At 37.6% G+C, this 20,338-nt stretch overlaps 3 protein-coding genes across 5 annotated transcripts; 2 read left to right on the forward strand and 1 right to left on the reverse strand.

Moving 5' to 3' along the window:
• The first annotated feature begins 2,380 nt into the window (after window positions 1-2,380).
• Window positions 2,381-6,499, forward strand: LOC142505886 (putative acyl-[acyl-carrier-protein]--UDP-N-acetylglucosamine O-acyltransferase, mitochondrial). 2 transcript variants are annotated; one of them, XM_075619023.1, is made up of 11 exons: window positions 2,381-2,742; window positions 2,818-2,918; window positions 3,116-3,240; window positions 3,324-3,432; window positions 3,620-3,712; window positions 3,817-3,933; window positions 4,042-4,125; window positions 5,303-5,407; window positions 5,817-5,903; window positions 6,003-6,135; window positions 6,245-6,499. In XM_075619023.1, exons 1-10 carry the CDS (start codon window positions 2,664-2,666, stop codon window positions 6,120-6,122), a joined length of 1,020 nt encoding a protein of 339 aa, XP_075475138.1. In that variant the 5' UTR covers window positions 2,381-2,663; the 3' UTR covers window positions 6,123-6,135; window positions 6,245-6,499. The 2 variants fall into 2 exon arrangements, with proteins under 2 accessions (XP_075475138.1, XP_075475139.1); XM_075619024.1 differs by having other exon boundaries at window positions 2,725-2,742; window positions 3,144-3,240.
• Window positions 6,500-12,987: 6,488 nt separating this feature from the next.
• LOC142506067 (transcription factor MYBS3-like) lies at window positions 12,988-14,227 on the forward strand. 2 transcript variants are annotated; one of them, XM_075619207.1, is made up of 3 exons: window positions 12,988-13,420; window positions 13,509-13,705; window positions 13,796-14,227. In XM_075619207.1, exons 1-3 carry the CDS (start codon window positions 13,111-13,113, stop codon window positions 13,841-13,843), a joined length of 555 nt encoding a protein of 184 aa, XP_075475322.1. In that variant the 5' UTR covers window positions 12,988-13,110; the 3' UTR covers window positions 13,844-14,227. The 2 variants fall into 2 exon arrangements, with proteins under 2 accessions (XP_075475322.1, XP_075475321.1); XM_075619206.1 differs by having other exon boundaries at window positions 12,991-13,420; window positions 13,812-14,227.
• Window positions 14,228-14,751: 524 nt separating this feature from the next.
• LOC142504875 (uncharacterized) lies at window positions 14,752-19,506 on the reverse strand. The gene is made up of 6 exons (XM_075617719.1): window positions 19,056-19,506; window positions 18,251-18,550; window positions 17,633-17,952; window positions 17,430-17,561; window positions 16,453-16,964; window positions 14,752-14,788 (listed from the first exon to the last, which is right to left on the reverse strand). The coding sequence occupies exons 1-6, from the start codon at window positions 19,504-19,506 to the stop codon at window positions 14,752-14,754; spliced, it is 1,752 nt and encodes a 583-aa protein (XP_075473834.1).
• Window positions 19,507-20,338: the final 832 nt, after the last annotated feature.

The raw sequence follows: 20,338 nt of genomic DNA on the forward strand, positions 1-20,338 counted from the left end.
GCATTTTCTAATCTCAAATAGATTGTCTGCTTTATGTCGAGAAGCATAAATCCTCCATTTACAACTTTTTACACTACAAATAGCGATAATCTTTTCTCGATCATTTTTTTTATATAAATATGAACGTCTGGTAGCAATCGAATACTTTTTAATATAGGTTCTACATTCTGCAGCATCCTTGAATATTTGCCCCTCGCCTCGGATGCGATGAAAGCATGCGTCAATAGAATTTTGTACGGGGGCATCTTCGAGCTCGTTATCACTACTGGAATGTGTGTCATCTTCCTCAACCCTTACCAATATCATAACCATATATTCAGTAATAAATAGGTAAAAACTAAGTTTTCTAATGGAAAACATAGTACTACAATAGATACTGAAAATTTTGGCATCAGTATACTTAGTCAAATGGAAATAATGACACAAAATAGACTACTGCTTGAATTAGTCTAACAAATACACAACACAAAACCACTGTATTCTTAACTTTCAGGATTATCACTAAAAAAAGTGCAATATGAACACAAAAAACACACCAAAATAACACAACATACAACATAAAGTTAAATAACGATACTACCTCTCCACAGATTTTTCACCTCCAATCTGTTCTTTTCTCTCTGCCAACAGTTCAATCACTGTAAGCTTCATACACATATGAAGATGGATCATATTAAGAACATCATCATCATCGTTCAACGTCATGTACATCTTATGTTGGGGAGCTAGGTATTGCAGAGTAATAGATTGAGGATTAATCTCCTCGTTTTTTTTCCCAAGACTAACAAAAATATCAAACAAACTACACCCACTGAAAATCGAAAACACAAAGAGTTGGTTATTGAACTTGCAGGTACCAAGAAACGTAAGATTCGATGATGACCCAACTCCAGCAACTTCCATTATACAGAAAATTAAAGGACAAAAGTGACAAGAGATTGCATACAACGAAGAAAAATTGGGTGCAAAGTTTAATCTTGTTTAGTCGTTCAAAGGATTTGGCCACAATTTTTTCCTTGTATTTTCATTGGCAATGGGAAAAGAGGAGTGTTTAAGGGTAGAGGATAATGAGAGCCGATCCATTTGGATTTCTAGGGAATGATTTTCATTTTTTACACATGCCCATATAAGGGTATTTCAGGGTTTTTGAAAAATAATGAGGGCATCATTGTAACTGGCATATAAGGGTATTTCAAGGTTTTTGAAAAATAATGAGGGCATCATTGTAACTTGATACCAAGTAGGGACCTTAAACACATAATGAAAGAGGTTAGAGAGTTGAAACATATTAATACTGACACAAGGAGTGAAAGCACATTTGGGTTTGATTTTAGGTATTTATGAGCAATTTACCGTTATATATGACCAAAATTACAACTAAATAAATAAATATAATACTGAAATCATAATTTTCTCATACATAAATAAATAAATATGAAATTTCTTGATTTATTTTTTATTTATAAACCCAAAAAAATTGATGATTTTCTTGAAATGTAAATTTTTTGCGTCCACCATTGAGCTGATACTCGTCTATTAGATGCGATGAAGTATATTAAAATTGTACATCTACTAAGTGAATGTCACCTCAATGACGGGCACAGAAGTGAGCATGATTGGTGAACAACATAACAAAACTAATTATCAGTTTTTACGTGATGTCCACCAACTATGTCGGCTTTTGTATATGCCGTTGAGTTGACACTCGTCTATTGGATGTCAATGCGACACCAAAATTTCTTTACAGTTCTAATTTTCATAATATTTATTAGATAACTTTGTTGTATCTAAAAGTTCAAATTAACTAAGTAAGTCGTATATAATCTATAAGTACGATATCTTGATAACATAACATATTTTTTACACAAAAATTATATAAAAAAAATTAATATGCATATACGATGTGTATGTCAACGAAAACAATATTTTTTATGATTTTATCGAGATTACATTAAAATTTTAAAACTTAAAATTTTTTTTATAATAATTTTTATGACATGAGTTATATAATTATTTAATATAAAATTTCAAAAATATAAATTAAAAAATATTTTATTAGGATAAAATACATATGAATAAGATGTAAATTTATAAAAACAAGTTTTTATTTATTTTTCATTTATAAAAGTATATATAGTAACACCAAAGTTCGTTGTGCTAAGAGTTTACACAAATGGTCGTGTCGGTGTCATTGTACTTAAACTCGGATTCAGCGTTAATTTCTTGTTAATTTAATTGAAATTTAAAAAATAGTGGTACGAAAATTTTGATTCTGCTAAAGTGATTTCAGTTAGTATTAGAATAAATTATTTATCAAAGAGACTGCAATTTCTCATTTATCTTTCCATTTTTACCTACTTTTGCTTTTTTACCTTCTTAGTAATTCATAAATTTAAACCCTCATTGGAAACTCTCCCTTAGATTCTAATATTTTTGGTGGAAATGTCGGAACTGTTATGTCTCATGTTCAAAGCTCTTGATCAATTTGATGTTCGGATGAAGTAGTCGAGAATTGCAACAAAAAGATATCTTGATCGAACAAGCCTCGAGAAATGGGGAAAGAAACAGGTGTACATAAGTATTCCCAACATCACGAGTTATTGAGCTCGATTCGTCACTCCACCTGCGTATACGATTGGAAATCTGCTCAAAATTGAGGCCATATGAATTCACTCTTAAGAATTCGCAGACCATTTTCTTTTGGTGTCAGCAAGCTCCAATTCTTCTGCACTTCACTCTCCAGTTTCGTATATTCGGCACGAAGCCTTTTTGTGGGTTTAGTGTATCACTGATTTACGTAGTTGTTTTTGCTCGCAGATGCTAAGGAAGAAGAGGGATTGAGCTGCACTGGGATAGGAACAAAACCAAGTTTCATACACCCCTCTGCGGTTGTTCATCCGGAAGCGGTTCTCGGCCAGGTATGAAATTCGCTGTCTGGGTGTTGTAATTCGTCATTTCGATTGTTTTCGAGAGATGGTGGCTTAGATGTCTGGTAGTTCATCCCTTTAATATCAGGGTTTGGCAAAGATTTGAGAATCCTTAAAAGTGCAATTTTAACTTTGTCTTCGATATATTCGAGGAGAGTGAAGTTTGCTGAATCTTTGTCTGAATGTAGGGTGTTTCAATTGGCCCTTTTTGTACAGTTGGCCCTTCGGTGAAGTTGGGGAATGCTTGTAAGTTATGCCCTGGGAGCCATGTGTCTGGACATACAGAAATAGGGGATGACTGCATTTTGATGATGTAAGCTGACATTGTGGCATTAAACTGAGCGATGGTTATATCCTTCATTCTATTTTAACTCTAGTGTCCGCTGTGTGTGGCAGGGGTGCAATAGTTGGGGATGATCTTCCAGGTAGAACATTTATTGGATGTAACAATATTATTGGACATCATGCTGTGTTGGGGATTAAATGCCAAGATATGAAATACAAGGTTGGTGGAATGTGGTTAGACGCACTTGCTGCCTTTATGATTTTTTTAAGTTTGACCTAGTCGTGCTTGATGATCTCCTGCTCTTGCTCTTACTGTATGATTGAATTGCCATTTTTGGTTGGGACGGGGTTCATGGTTGCTTTTTATTGTTCGCCAGTCTCTAAAGTAGTTTAATTGATCATCTTAGCTAGGGACTGAGTGCTTCCTTGAAATTGGTGACAACAATGAGATCAGAGAACATGCATCAATCCATCGATCTTCGAGGCCTAGTGACAGAACAGTATGTCATACTTGCTACTCTTGCTTGTTCATACCTTGCTTTGAAATGTGAAAGAGCCCTTCTCTTAGTTGCTGCAGTAACTATCATAATAATCTCATGAACAGGTGATTGGCGATAACAATCTTATTATGGGATCTTGTCACATAGCCCATGACTGCAAAGTGGGTAATAACAATATTTTTGCAAATAATACTCTACTGGCTGGACATGTTACCGTGGAGGTTAGTTTTTTGTCTTTTTCCCCTTTGTCATTGCATTTGTCAAAATATTCTCAGACAGAATTAGCTTGTTCATGGGATTGCAAGGTGGTATAAATGATTTATTTGTAGGACTACACTCATACAGCTGGGGCAAGTGTCATCCATCAGTTTTGTCATATTGGTTCTTTTTCTTTCATTGGTGGTGGTTCTGTGGTGAGTATCGTTCTCTAATCTTGTCAAATTTTGTCGCATCATCTTCTCTTATTTCATTTGAATTGGGGACGCTGAGGGATTTGGTCTGTTTCGTATAGTGTTTTGACACATCGGGAATTAGATGTTATAATAGATAAACTGATAATGACAAGCAATTACGTAATTTGAACATAAAGTCCCTGTCCAAGAACCCATTTCTGAAGGGCTTGAAACTCTTATGGATCTCCGTGATTTTGAATGCAATCATTATTCTTTAATTTGGAAGATATACTGAGAGATTAAATGATGAATGAAATTGATCTAGCTAATCACAATCAAGTAATAAGAGTTATCATAAGTTGAATACTTTTGAATGTTAATGTAGTGACCGAAGACTGATCTCCAACAAGCTGTATGAAATTGAACGCAGAGAAATGAATTGAGGAGTTCAACTTGAACTAAAGTATCTGATATGGAGCTGATAACCACTACGCTGAGCAAAACTCGACTAGAAAAAGACATATTGTGTATCACTCCATACTGCCCACTAACACCTTTGTACGAGTTATAAATATCACAGAATTGCGTCTCACGATTTAAAAAAAAAACAGCATAAAGTTGGGCAGTGCTTGGATGATACTTAATCCAATCCTTTATGCATACCTACAATAATTGAAATCCCATATTCTACTCAGCACAACCATAAACTGATAGTCAAAGAGGATCTACATCTCACCCCTCTCCAAATATTTTATCTTTACAATTATTCAAGAACCGTCCTATTTATAAATTAATATTTTCTAGATTTACATTCCAATATTTTCTGTGACCCCATGAATATTTTGGACTGTAACACCTGCTAATCCAGCCAACACTACTCGTGCCTGCATATTTAGTCCTAGTTGAGAACAGAAAATTGCGATATTACTGTATTGCAGTGTACATCACACCTCTGATTGCAATATCAATATATTTGATTTTTAACCTGCAAGCTTGATAATTGAAGAAATAGTCATTTCAATAGCTTGAGCCTAAAAATGCAAAACCTGCACCAACATTCCAAGATGGCTCATTTAGAACTCGAGCTTTAAATGAACACATCGTCTTCTCCACCTAGTTCATTTGAATTTGTCTCAGACTTGCTGTTTTGATGACAAAAAGTTGGTTTTTAACCAGTGCTTGTTCATGGATTTTGAAGGTTTCTCAAGATGTACCAAGGTACACAATGGTCTCTGGTGAAAGAGCTGAACTGCGTGGATTAAATCTGGAAGGTCTGCACCGTCGTGGGTTTTCAGTTCTAGAGGTTGGTTTAAGTAACCATTTTTCCTTATGAATATATTATGCTTCGATTGTTTCTCCATTACAGTTTCAGTCTCAGTATTTGTAGATTTTTACCTGCATTTGACTTTTAATACCTTCTTGAAACTGAAATTAGATGGAACTTTCCTTCACATGTAGTTCCTTTTGCTACCTTTGACTCCAGAGCTACTTTTTTCTCCATAATAATAATGATTAATTCTCTTTGATTCTAAGTTAGACGTGGTAAAAACAATTATGAAAATGAAAACAAAATTCTCTGTCATTTCCAATCTAGCAAATTTCTTTCATGTCCACGGTCACCCATCAGAATAAGTAGCATCTCACATCTACTTTCTCAATCAAACAACGGCATATATATTTGTTTAATACCTTATCTACCTATTCTCTTCTAGATAAAGAGCTTGCGAGCGGCTTATAGAAAAATATTTATGCCAAGTGATGGAAATATGAGGAGCTTCGAAGACCGTCTGACTGAATTGGTATTTGACTTGCTAGAAATGTATTATTTTAATATTTTCCCACTTTCTCTGCTATGATCTTCTTGCAAGAACAATTTTTATCTCAAAAATTTATCTCAGGAGAAGGATGCTGAATTGAATCAAGTCTCAGCGGTTTGTTATATGGTAAAATCCATTCGAGACTCCTTCGCAGAAGAGCGTCGTGGCATCTGCAAATATAGGTCCTGGAGTGGATCTTGATGCTACATGACAGGTTCTCTCTTTCCATTCTTTTCCATTGACAAGTACAAATACTACCTCAATTCACATCTAGTGCTGTTTCTCTTGTGCTTTTGCTCAAAACAACTTCGGTTTTCGTGCAGACTCGATCCTCCAGTAGACCATTTTTCGATCTCCTTTGGGAAAGGTGCGGGGCTTTTTTGAGGCGCCTTCCTCGTATCTCTGGCGGTTAACGTATCACTACTCAAATGTCGACTGTAGGACATTGTCTCTCTCAAGACTCGAGGTTTAGCTCGGGCTAGGTGCATTGGGTATGAGTTGTATCAATAGAATTATGAACATTTTTTATTTTGTTAAACTTTGAAATCCATGTTTCTAAATGTGATACCCTTGTCCTACATCTTAAAAATTAAATTTAAAATAAGTCTATAATAGGTTTACAATGAACTTCTATAGCAACTTGGGTTAATCATTTTCATAAAACGAGGACGAATACGAAGTAGTTGTTATAGAGGCCCATTGTGCAGTCACGCAGCCGCCGGCCTGGGCTCGGGGCGTGACAAAATGGTATCAGAGCCGGTCACTAGCAAGGAACACCGGGAAATAAGTGCTATGTGGGACAAAATGCTACGTGCAGGGAGCCACCTCTTGAACCTGCGGGGCAAAATGCTAGATGACGGGAGACATCTCTTGAACTTGTAGGAGCAGCTCTAGATTCTCGATGCTGGTGGATCGAGTAGGTCAGGCCGCGACGAGGACGTCGCGTTCTGAAATAGGGGTGATTGTGATACCCTTGTCCCACATCTTAAAATTTTTTATATAGAATACGAAGTTGCTATAGGAGCTCATTGTACAGTAACGCATGCGTGGGTCTGGACTCGAGGCGTGACACTAAATTGGTTTATCCAAGTCAAATTATACGTGAAAGTTCATTCAGTCCAAATGTAACATATACGTGAAAGTTCATTCAGTCCAAATGTAACATCTAATTTGGTGTATCATATTCGATATTATTAATCTGGACTCATTAACAGCTTTTAACTTTGGGATATGATGATAAATGAGGTAGGATGTAGTGATGATAAATTAATATATATGGGTAATATCATAATTTACGACTTTAATTATTTGTAAAACTTGTGTCAAATATCGAATGAACAAAATAACTAATCGTTTAATGTAGAAAATTCAAGGGTGGAACGGTGTCTTGTCTTGTGAAACATATCCATGACTGTTATGTAAATATCACCTTATTTCAGAGGAAAAGTCTACCCTTCTTATTCATTACAATTTAGAAATCATTTATTTTAATAACAAATAAAAATACTTTAAAAAATCTAAAATTTTCGAGTTGAAAGTGATAGAAAGCTCCACCAAAAGTTTTAATTATCATCGGCCATATTTTAAACAAAAGTATACAATATTACATTAAATTTTTCAACGAACTATTGTTAAATAATTTATAAAAAAAAAATCGTATACTCGTATAATAAGAGACCCGAACCAATTGGATTATACATAAATTTATAAAAAAAAATCGTATACTCGTATATAATTTATTAGTACTTACATAGTAATTATTTATCATACAAAATTTTTACTATGCATGTATATATCACGTGCACACTAATGTTTGTGTAGTGCGTACCAATTGGATTTTACATAAATTTTTGATAAAACGATAAACGAAACACATGATTGCTTATCTTTAATAGTTAGTACAATCATTTGAAGGAATACCACTAATTCTTAAACACCCAAAAAAGGTTATCTATTTCTTGAATGAATCATATTTTTCTTTTTTTTGTTGTAGTCCTTTTACGTCTATAATTTTTTATTTCTTAATTTGTCAGACGGTTTAACACTCTAACTAAATAAGACATCATAAAATATTTAATTTTGACCTCTATTTTGTATCCAATATTTTAACATCATAAGATATTTAATTTTACGTCAACTGAACAAGCTGTATTTGGATTTTTGCAGCATTTTTCATTACTAAATTAAGTGTTTGATCATATATAAGCTATCGGATGTTAAATTATACATTGAATAGGTAAGTATCGTTTTATTGGTGGCACAGAAGTGGATACAATGGGAGAGTAATATATCAAAACTATATGTTTGTTAAACTCAACCGAATAATTATGATCACATAACTGTCTGATGCTTATCAGATTATATTTCAAGGTTATCAACAAATAGAACATCATCAATAATAATGTTATCAAGGATAAGTTTAGCCTTACTCACGTTTTTTGTAAGGCCCAAAATTAAGACGATGTAATTCAACTGCATGCAAATCTAGGAAATAATGGAAAATGAGTATAACTGATTTTAATTGCTATTTGATTATGTGACATACATGCTTACATGTTAAATATGATTTTATTATCATCATGCATAAAATTGTATTTTTAAGGAATATTCAAGTTGCGATCGAAGAACGGAGACCGATGGCTGAAAAACGTAAAATGTTTTTATTAAATAATTATTTTTAATTATTTTAAAATATGGTTGATGGTTTTTCATATTTTTGAAAATAAGGGGTTTTGAGGTGATTTTATACGCCGGGACTTAAATTTTATCGGTGTTGGTTTTCCAACTAAAATACGAGCTTTTTGGCAACCCGACTAATAAATTCACAAATTTATTTTAACAAAAACTTTGTTAATATTTTATTTAAATCATAGGATTAAACTAATGGGCTCAATTTAATGTCTTGATAGGCCTGAGCCTAGTTAGAAAACTAATTAGCTATTTAAAACTATTTAACACATAGAAAACCTTACACTTTGCAATTGAAACTCACGCCTCCCTCTCCCTATATTCTGAAATTCTCTCCCAACCACTCTACACACACGGCACACATACATATCACATTCAAGGGTTTTTTTGAAGGTTCAAGGGAAAACAAAGCCTAGGTCTCGTCCCGTTCTTCGTCGACAACGGTTTTTCGTGTGTATAAAATGCAAAGGCACGTCATACATCTCCTTTTTCTCATCTATCATATCATATTATTGTTTTAATTATTGTATGCATGAAGAACATGATTTATTTTTCTGTATTTTCGGAATAAGACATGCACATGGGGGAAAACTTAAGATTTTTTATGCAAACTCATGGTTTTATCATGTAAAGGGGCTGCCATGGTCTTAGGTATGAACTAGTAGTGTTTATGCATGATTTAAGGTCCTAAAACACTCACTAGACTCACGGCAATCACCAAAGAAACAAGCCAATATCAGGAAATCGTAAGTAGGGGTGGATACGGTACGGTATACCGTACCGAACTACGGTACCGTATATCGTACCGAAAATATCGATATGGAATTTTTGCCATACCGATACCGAAACCGAAAATTCGGTATACCGCACATTCGGTATACCGAATTTTCGGTATGGAAAAATTTCATACCGGTACCCTACCGACACCGAAAATTTTGTCGGTATACCGAAAAAATGTCGGTATACCGATTTTTTCGGTATACCGAACTTACCGAAATGTTCGGTATACCGATTTTTTCGGTAAGTTCGGTATTTTTTTCGGTACGAATTTTCGGTATTTCGGTATTTTTTCCCACCCCTAACCGTAAGTGCTGTCGAGGTCTTGGGGTGATCGGGTTTCATAAGGGAAAGGCGGGCATGGTCTTGGCTCGGGCCAGGGCTCGGCCAGGGGCTGTCATGGGTCAGGGCGAGAGTCCTAGCCAAGCTAGGACTCGAGTAGGGTTGGGAAAGAGTCCTAGCCATGCTAGGACTATACCCGAGAATCTTGGCAGATTTGCGTGCAGAGGCGCGCAGCTTGCTGGGAGGGAAGGGGTCGGTCCAAGCTTGCTGGGCAGGGTTAGGGCGAGTCCTCAGGGTCCTAGAGAAGTGCACAAGGTGTCGGTTCAGGGTCTGGAGCGATGGCATGGTCCATAGGTTCGCAACTTGGATTCCATGCAAAATACAATTATCGGCCAGCATAGGGGTGCATGGGAGGTTCACGTTTTTGGGTTTTGGAATGGGCTCTTAGTGGTCTAAGGGTCCAGTAGGGTACTTTATGATGTGGGTCAAGTTTTGGATCAACATGGTTCGGGGGTAACTCGTGAAAATCGAAAGTTGGCTCGGGGTCGAAGTTAATGTGTCAATTTAGGGATTTTAACTATTAAAATTGAAAAACGGCTCACGGGGGTCGAGTCATGGTTCATAAGGGCTAAAATAATATAAAAAGACTAAATTTTGAATTTAGGAATTTTATATTAAAGATTGGGATTTTTCGGGATTAAAACACCTTCAAAACAACTAATTAAAGATAAATGAAAAAGTCTAATATTTAAACTAAATAAAATTATGGAAAAAATCATGTAAGCTTAAGCAATTATTTGGGACATGTTAGAGTCAATGGAATTAAGAAAAAGTCAAAATCGTAAAATGTCAAGTCCAGGGGTAAAACGGTCTTTTTACACCAAAAATTAGTAAACGTCATGGCAATGCTCTGAATGATATTTTTATGATACTATGTTTATTTTAAATGTTTATGAAATGTTCATGATTAAATTATGATTTTTAAATGTCTATGGGATTTTTATTATTTAAGGAATACATTTAAAAGACATGCTGCATGATTGGTTTCAAAACAAAATTATATGTTATGCATGATTTTTATAAAGTAATGAGAATGTAAACGTTGAAGGAAGTGAATTAATTGTAACTAATTCGATAATGTTGGAGATATCGTGAGGGTGACGGTCCCAGTGGGAGCCCGACGATCGTATTTTCATCATTACGAATATGTGGTAATGGCATGTGGTAACGGTAAGAATGGAATATCGCGAGGGGAAAAGGCCCCAGAGGGAGCCCATTTATGGGAAAAAGCCCCAGAGGGAGCCCCGACGATCGTATTCTATTCGAAAGAGGATAGGCCAGGGCCCAGTTGACCAGCGAGAGTGTTGCTGGTGTCCCCCGCCGCCCAGTACTGCGGTTTCATGTAGATGGATCCATCGACTTTTTAAGGTTAAGGAAAGTCACAATTAACGATCTGAATTCAACAAAGGAAAAGGAAAAAAAAAAAAGAAAAAGAAAAATGTTTATGATCATGAAAAAGGTTTTATGTTATGTCATGTTGAGGAAAAAAGAAAGGTTAAGGTTTATGTTATGCATGTCATGAAAATGTTTATGCTTAAAGTTTATGCATCATTATGAAAATGTTTCTATTTAAAGTTCATGCATCATAAAAGGTTTACGAAAATGTTCATGATTGAAGTTTATGCATCTTCATGAAAACGATATTTTAAGTACAAGTATTTTTCACTGTTATATGTTAACTGTATTACGTATTACTTGCTATAAAGATGATGGTGTGTTGAGTCTTTAGACTCACTAGGTGTGATGGATGCAGGTGAGGTTGAGGGAGGTCTTGACGGATGATTTGACTGGGCTGAAGGTGCACACAACCCGAGGACCAGCGCTTCTACTTTTTTCCGCATTTACGACTTATGACTCATGATTTATGTTAAAGATTTTAAGACTATTTATTTATGCTTTTTGATGGATTTTTTAGAGATTTAGTATGAGCTATACTTTTCAAACTTATTGCTTTTTAGGTTGGGCAAAACAGTTGACGATTTCATTTTATGACTATTGCACTTGATTTTTAAAAGGCTAGTTGGTTGAGATTTTATTTTAAAGGGGTAAAATATTTTGTAAAATATTTTAGGTGTTATGTGCTCATGGCCGAAATTGAGTACTGTTTTTAAAAAAAATTTCTAATACTTTTTAAGCAATAAAAAGGGCAGACGTTTCATTTCTACCTTGTGAAGCGTCTTCAAAACTTATTTTGGGACTTGAATACTTGATCTTATGTGATATTAACTCTGTGTCTCCAGTCATGTGTCTCGAACATCCACTCTCCAAAAGTGGACACGATGAGAGAACAACATATATATATATATATATATAGGTGAGTGTAAACTTATTAGTGAGCACAAAAATGGACACGATAAGATAACAACATATCACATGCGAATTTTCTAATGTTTGAATTTGTCTTACGTTCTTATATTTGACACAAGCACCTAGATACTGACCACACCTTAAAAATCTCTGTAGACTATCGATATCCACATTAATTTATTTAATGAATTTTACATTGTGAAAATTGAATATTCATTTAGTAATTAATTTTGTCTATTTTGTTAATGGCTAATGTAATTCGTCAAAATTAAATTTAATCTTAGCCCAATAAATGTGTATTTCTTTTCATCATGTCTTTTCTTCGTTGAGGTACGGTATCAAACATTGATGATATTGGCACTTGTCATTGCAGGCATTACGTTAGATGATGTCGATACCAGTCATAAAAAAATATCGATATTATCGATGTCATGTTAATACTCCGATTTTATTCGATTACGACTAAACCTTGATGATCTACATGACCCGATACTATCACATGCGAGGTCAAAGATGATTTTTTTTTCCCCGCATGGGCTTAGCTCAGTTGATCAGCAGTAGTGAATCTTAGAGCAATGACCAAGGGATCAAGTTTCGCAAGCGGCAGTATGGGAGTTAAATTCCCTCCAATGAGGGGGAGCTCCTTGTGCGGGCCGTAGCATAAGGTCTAGCTGCTGCTGGTTGGCTGAGTCACCATGATTTACCTCCTCTCACAATCCTGTCGGGCCGGGGGTGAGGGGCACCTAAGGTGAGCGATTTAACCTTTTGGAGCAAAGATAATTTTTTTTCCTTGCAAGAATACAAAACCTTTTTTTACCAATAAAAGAGTGAGATGAGATTTGGTTATAGTTGCTATAAATTGTAGGATCCAAGTTGGGTAAAAAAAATCCAATATAAAACAATATCTATCCAATCATGTAAACTCATATAATACACACACACACACACACACAAACACACACACTAGCTAGTGTAGTATATATCCTTCCTCCCTCCCTCCCTATCTCACAAAATAAACACCTAGGGTGCATTCTATGAGCGTTTTCGGTGTTTCGACTGCGAAACTTTTGAAGTTATGCGGGTGAAAATGGGCAGAAAATGCTCACATTGTGGGAATATTGGCCACAATTCAAGAACTTGCAACACCTCTTCCAAAGAGCCTAATGGTGGAGTTAGGCTTTTTGGTGTCCAAATTGACATCTCCTCCGTCTTTTCAACTCGTATCAAGAAAAGTCTTGGTTTGGATTGCTTATCCTCTATATCGCCCTTATCTCCTTCAACCTCCTTATCTTCGTCGATGTTTTCCATCAGTGAGAATTCTGATAAGACATCAACTGGCTACCAATCCGATGGCCCGTTAGATCGAGCACCCGAAAGAAAGAAAGGTAGTGATGGTTCAAATCACATTGTATGGTAATTTTCGACTTTTTTTCATGTTTCGTTGATGTTTGGTTGTTGATTTTGGTTTGTTAGGAGTTCCATGGAGAGAAGAGGAACATCGCATGTTCCTACTCGGACTCGAGAAGCTCGGGAAAGGAGATTGGAGGGGGATTTCAAGAAACTTTGTGACTTCCAGGACTCCAACTCAAGTTGCTAGCCATGCTCAGAAGTATTTTCTCCGACAGGGCAGCATCAACCAGAAAAAACGACGCTCTAGCCTTTTCGATATGGTAAAACGAGCTCAAAACAGCCCGTATATATATGACTTCTTTTTGTTCTACATCTTCTGTCATATTATTAGTTCTAATGTTGCATTTTAGTATAACATTGATTTAGGTTGGAGATATCAGTTTAGTGCATCAGACTGAACATGATGCCGGTTTGGAGGAAAAATTCCTCCAAATTGAGTCAAGAATTTCACGAGGACATGAATCCATTTCACAATGCTTCCCAGAAAAATGTCTTTTGGGCTTATGAATCTCTCAACTTCAACTCCGATGAGCTTTCGGGTATGTCGAAAAGTTCGAACTCTCCAGATGCAACTGATCATCTTGAATTGGATCTTTCACTTTCAGGCTCAGCTCCAACTACTTCAATAATGGGGCAGAACGAATCTGCGCCTTCTTCGCATTTAATGGAATCTATTCGGGTTATCTGATTTCTTATTTGAATGTTCATGATGTTACAGCATGATCAATGGAGGAATAATTTTCCAAAAAATGGAAAATGTATATGCTTTACTACCATGACAAGTACTTGATTTTTTTGGCTTTTCAGTTGTGATAGTCCAATGATTAATGAACTTTGAGGCTTAACCATTCACGCAGTTTATGGAATACATTTTATCCATATAAATTTGCTTTCAAATTCGAAACATTTGAGAGCTTCTTTCTAAATAAAATTTCCCATTCAACCTCAGAAAATCCCACTCGATAGAGTTCGAGTTTGAGTACTATTTTTTTTGTCGTCTGAGCCACTCGAGCTCGGGCTCAAGTCATTTGAGCTCTGGCCATTCACATGGCATCATCAAATGATACGAGTCTTGGATACGAATCCAATGTACGATTATGTTCTTGTTGACGATCTTTTACTCGGATAGCATATAGGCTTCCTCGAGGTTAATCTTGCTCTGAAAACTCGACCCTTAAACTAGAAAAATAACAGTATCAAAAGATAAATACATCAAAACTTTAATTTCTACTAAGTGCTCTCACCACCTTTCAACAAGAAAAATGATAATATCGAAAGATAATTACGTCGAAATTTAATTTTTTTCTTAATCACCAGCAGCAGTCTCTTGACCAACTCCAGGTCTGATAAAAGCAAGCCCTACAACTAATCCAGCAGCAATAACGGAAGCAGCAGAAATCAGTGGATTCATGATAAGTATTTTCTCGTGCCAACAAAAAGAAATGGTTAATTATTCAATCAACCAATGAATTATTGTCACGCCCCGAAACTCGGGATTGACACCGGCGTTGTTCATCAACCACACAATCGAAAAACAACCAGCCTCATAGCACAGTATAAACCGAAACCAGTTTATTTCATAAATTCGCAAAAACAACCATTGTCTTCACAACTGAATAAATTGAATAAATTGCGGAAGCGTTTACAATTAAAATAAACCTACTAAAATTCTTAAATCCTTGCAGCAAAATTCTCGAAATTTAAATAATTTTACCAGCCCCAAAATTGATCCGACTCTTCTTCCTCAACCTGTTCCTCTGATTTATCTTCGGCTTTATCTGGGAAGGTTGTAAGGGGTGAGTATTTTGGGAAATACTCAGCAAGTGGGGGCCGTTCGAGTACACAACAACATGCATATAAAATTCGAAATACGTACACACACACACACCATGCATAAATTGACTCATACTACATTCGTATCCTTGACCTGACACTGAGATTCATGCACAAATCGTAGCCAGAAGGGGTAGAAGAAGAATTGTACTCGACCGAAATTTCGAAAATACCAAAAATGCATACACCGAAATTACACATTTAAAACAAGCCCACTTACCTTACATATCGTAGAAAAACGTGAATAGAGGGGAATCCTGCACTGGAAATTCGAACCCTAGCTTCGGGGTGGGACTGCAGCAGCGCTTCGCTTCTTCGCACACTGAGAGAGCAAGCTCTCGAAAATCCTAAGAAAACTCGGAGAGGAGCTCGAAAATTTGGAGTAGAAATGGTGTGAATTTTCGATTCATAGGCCCTCCTATTTATAGGGGTTGGCTGCTATCTCGATCGAGTTTATCCGCACGTTTGAATTGAATCAAATCTTCATCTAGAATCGTGATCTAAATCTAAATATTTATTCCTGATCCTGGATGATAAATTTCGAAATCTTGATATCCTTCCCTTGGATAAATTTCGAAATTATGCTATGTCCAGCCTGAAAAATTTTGACTTCTGTGTCTAATTTCCAATATTCGGTAGACTTTTTATTTCCCAATTATATTTCTTAAATCCCAAAATTTTGCTGACTTAAACCCGAAATTTAGTAGTATTTTTCCACAAATAAGATTTTGATTATTTTCCTAAAATCCTGGTAGTTAAATCTTTCCCAAGCTGCATTTATCGTGTAAACTTTTCCCTTTATCTATGATTTTCGAAAATTCCCTAATATTCTTTCAATATTATTTTCGAAAATCCCATGATAAAATCCTCAAGATTTTTAGTTCCAAGATTGGGTTATCTTCTTGCTTAAATCTTTATCCATGTATATCAAATCTTAGATCTATATCCGGTATAATTCTGCATATCTCAAATTCCGAAAAAATATACACGATATTATTTAAATTCTTGAGTTCCAAAAAAATGCCACATCACAAATTCCGAAAATCTCGCAAATCTTGGTACAAAATATTATCATGATAAAATCTAAAATCCTGGATTTTACATCCCTCCCTCCTTATGGGAAGTTTCGTCCTCGAAACTTGGGTTGGCTTGGTCTCCGAAGAGGTACGGGTACTGGTTCCTCATCCTTTCTTCCAGCTCCCATGTGGCTTCTCTTTCAGTGTGGTTAGACCATTGCACCTTGACGTAGGGAATGATTCGTCGCCTTAGTACTTGGTCTTTGGTGTCCACGACTCTAATGGGAACTTCTTCGTACTTCAACTCTTCTCCCAAGTTACTTTCGATTATGAGCGGTTCTACTTCCAACACGTGGCTTGGATCCGAGATGTATTTCCGTAGCTGGGATACGTGGAAAACATTATGAATTCTTGACATGTTTGGCGGCAGTGCCAATCTGTATGCCGGTGTACCCACCTTTTCCAGAATTTCGAAGGGTCCTACATAACGGGGGTTCAGCTTCCCAGCTTTGCTGAATCGGACAACTCCTTTCATAAGCGAGACTTTTACGTAGGCCTTATCGCCCACGTTGAATTCCACTGGCCTTCTTTTCAGATCTGCCCAACTCTTTTGTCGGTCTTGAGCTGCCTTGAGTTTTTCTCGGACAACTGTAACCTTGTCTACTGTTATCTGTATGAGCTCGGGTCCTACTACTGCTTTTTCTCCCACTTCATCCCAATAAAGTGGTGATCGACATTTCCTTCCATAAAGAGCTTCGTATGGGGCCATTCCGATGCTGCTGTGATAGCTGTTGTTGTAAGCAAACTCAATTAAAGGTAGATGAGTGCTCCAATTGCTACTGAATTCAAGAGTGCATGCTCGCAGCATATCTTCCAAAGTTTGGATGGTTCTCTCCGTTTGTCCATCGGTTTGAGGATGATAGGCCGTACTTAGGGTTACTTTCGTTCCCATGGCCTCTTGAAAGCTCTTCCAAAAGCGCGAGACGAACCTTGGGTCTCTGTCAGACAGGATGCTCACTGGTACTCCATGAAGTCTTACAATATTGTCCATGTACAGTGTAGCTAATTTGTCCAGATTGTAGTTCATACGGACGGGTAGGAAGTGTGCAGATTTTGTAAGTCTATCTACAATTACCCATATTCCGTCCTGACCTTGCCTTGACTTTGGTAATCCTACCACAAAGTCCATGGAGATGTGCTCCCATTTCCACTCGGGTATCTCCAAAGGTTGCAATAATCCTCCAGGTCGCTGGTGCTCTGCTTTGACCTGTTGACACAGTTGGCATTTTGAGACAAATTCTGCCACATCTCTTTTCATTCCATTCCACCAAAAATTACCCTTAAGGTCCCTGTACATTTTTTACTGCCTGGATGGACTGAAAACTTGGACTTGTGTGCTTCTGATAATATTTCTTGGCGAAGGTTATCGCTGTCTGGTACGCACAGTCGTCCATTCATACATAGGACTCCCTTGTCATCAATTTGTAGATCGTGAGACTTCCCGCTTTCGACTTGCTCCTTAAGTTTCTTTAGCTCGGGGTCTCGGTCCTGATTTAACTTGACGGTCTCCTGCAGACATGGCTGGGCCGAGAGGGAAGCTAGAGTGATCTTGCCTCCATTTTTCCGACTCAGAGCATCGGCCACTTTGTTCGCTTTACCTGGATGGTAACTTATAGTCAAGTCGTAATCCTTCAATATTTCGATCCATCGCCTTTGCCTCACTGTTTAGTTCTTTTTGGGTGAACAAGTACTTGAGACTCTGGTGATCTGTGAAAATTTCGCACTTGGCACCATAGAGATAGTGCCTCCAAATTTTTAAGGCAAATACAACTGCTGCTAACTCAAGATCATGCGTAGGGTAGTTCTTTTCATGCGGTTTCAACTGCCTTGACGCATAGGCGATCACTCTTCCCTCTTGCATGAGTACGCATCCCAGACCTTCCTTAGATGCGTCACTGTAGATGGTGAATTCCTTATCTTCAGTAGGTAAGATTAGCACTGGCGTGGATGCAAGTTTTTCTTTCAATGTCTGAAAACTTTTCTCGCAACCTTCGTCCCAGATGAACTTGGAATTCTTCTGAGTGAGCTTAGTCAGTGTTATAGCTATGGAAGAAAAACCTTCGATGAACTTCCGGTAATAACCTGCCAGTCCAAGAAAGCTCCTGATGTCTGTGGCGTTCTTAGGTTTTGGCCACTCTGTAATTGCCTCAACTTTCTTGGGATCCACTAATACTCCTGCTTCCGAGATCACATGTCCTAAAAAGGATACACTCTTAAGCCAGAACTCACATTTCTTAAACTTAGCATATAGCTTCTTTCTCCCTCAGTGTCTGTAGTGCAAGGCGGAGGTGCTCTTCATGTTCTTCCTCGTTGGGAGAATAAATGAGGATGTCATCAATAAATACCACTACGAACCGGTCCAGAAATGGTTTGAACACTCTGTTCATTAGGTCCATAAAGGCTGCAGGCGCATTGGTCAACCCAAAAGGCATCACTGTGAACTCATAATGCCCATATCTTGTCCGAAAAGCTGTTTTGGAGATATCTTCAGCCCTGACCTTCAGTTGGTGGTATCCAGTCCTCAGATCCAATTTAGAAAAGACTGCGGCTCCCTTGAGCTGGTCAAATAGATCGTCTATTCTCGGAAGAGGGTACTTGTTCTTGATAGTGATCTTGTTCAGTTCCCTATAGTCGATGCACAATCTCATACTCCCATCTTTCTTCTTCACAAAGAGTACCGGCGCTCCCCATGGGGACACACTAGGTCGAATTTGTTTTTTGTCCAGCAATTCTTGGAGTTGCTCTTTTAATTCCTTGAGTTCGGCTGGTGCCATCCTGTAAGGTGCTTTAGAGATTGGTGCTGCACCAGAAACCAGATTAATTTCGAACTCAACTTCGCGGTCCGGAACTGTCCCTGGGAGTTCTTCTGGGAAAACATCCGGGAACTCACATACTATTGGGATGTCTTCTATCCTCATTTCGACTTCTCCTTGCACTTCGTTGATCATTTCTAGATAGGTGTCTTCTCCAGATTTCATGGCCTTCCATGCCTGGGAAGCGGAAAGGAGTGATTTTTGTTTCTTGGATTTACCATGATACACGATCTCTGCCTGATTTGGGGTTCGGAGCTTAACTCTTTTCCATTTACAGTCCACTATGGCATTATTACTGGCTAACCAATCCATCCCTAGAATGATGTCGAAATCGACCATAACCAATTGTATCAAGTCGGCACTGAAAGTCTGATTAGCGATACCGATCTTACAATCCTTGTGAATTTCATGAGTTTCTATGGTCTTACTCGTAGGTGTGGCTATCCGAAAAGGTTCAGTTAGAGATTTCGGGCTTAAGTCCTACTTTCTTAGCAAACCTTTTAGACACAAAAGAGTGTGTAGTACCACAGTCAAACAATGCATAAGCAGGTACTTTTTGAAGTAAGATGGTACCTGATACGACTTCATTGGCGTCGTCCGCCTCTTCTTGGTTCATAGCGAACACCCTGGCATTAGGCTTATTCTCCTTTGGTTTGTTGGGGTTAGCTCCCACATTCGGCCCAGTTCCCTTATTGGGCCCAGCTGCTTGGTTGGCGGCCGTAGGACAATCTGCGATCCTGTGCTCTGCTTCCCCACATCCGAAGCACGCACCACTGGCTCTTCGACATTCCCCGGGGTGTCTGAAACCGCACTTCGGGCATGGCTTGGGTCCTTGATGGTTGGCCGCTGAGGTTTGCCTTGAGGAAGGTCCGCCTGATTGGTTTGGCTTTCTGAACTTCTGACCGCTCTGAGAAGACTGACCGGCATGGGGTCGCTTGTTCTTATTCTCTCCCTCCCTGCGGCGGATGTCGGTTTCAGCTCGGATAGCTGCGCCCATAAGATCTGCAAAATTGGCGGGCTAATAAACTGCTAAGGCTGACTGGATTCTACTGTTTAATCCTCTCTTGAAGCGGTGCAGCTTCAAAACTTCGTCCGCCATGATGGCCGGAGCATAAGATCCAAGGGCATTAAACTGAGACGTGTACTCCACTACTGACATGTCTGGAGCTTG

The sequence above is a fragment of the Primulina tabacum genome, chromosome 10 (assembly GCF_025594145.1).
Source record: "Primulina tabacum isolate GXHZ01 chromosome 10, ASM2559414v2, whole genome shotgun sequence".
NCBI classification, from domain to species: Eukaryota; Viridiplantae; Streptophyta; class Magnoliopsida; order Lamiales; family Gesneriaceae; genus Primulina; species Primulina tabacum.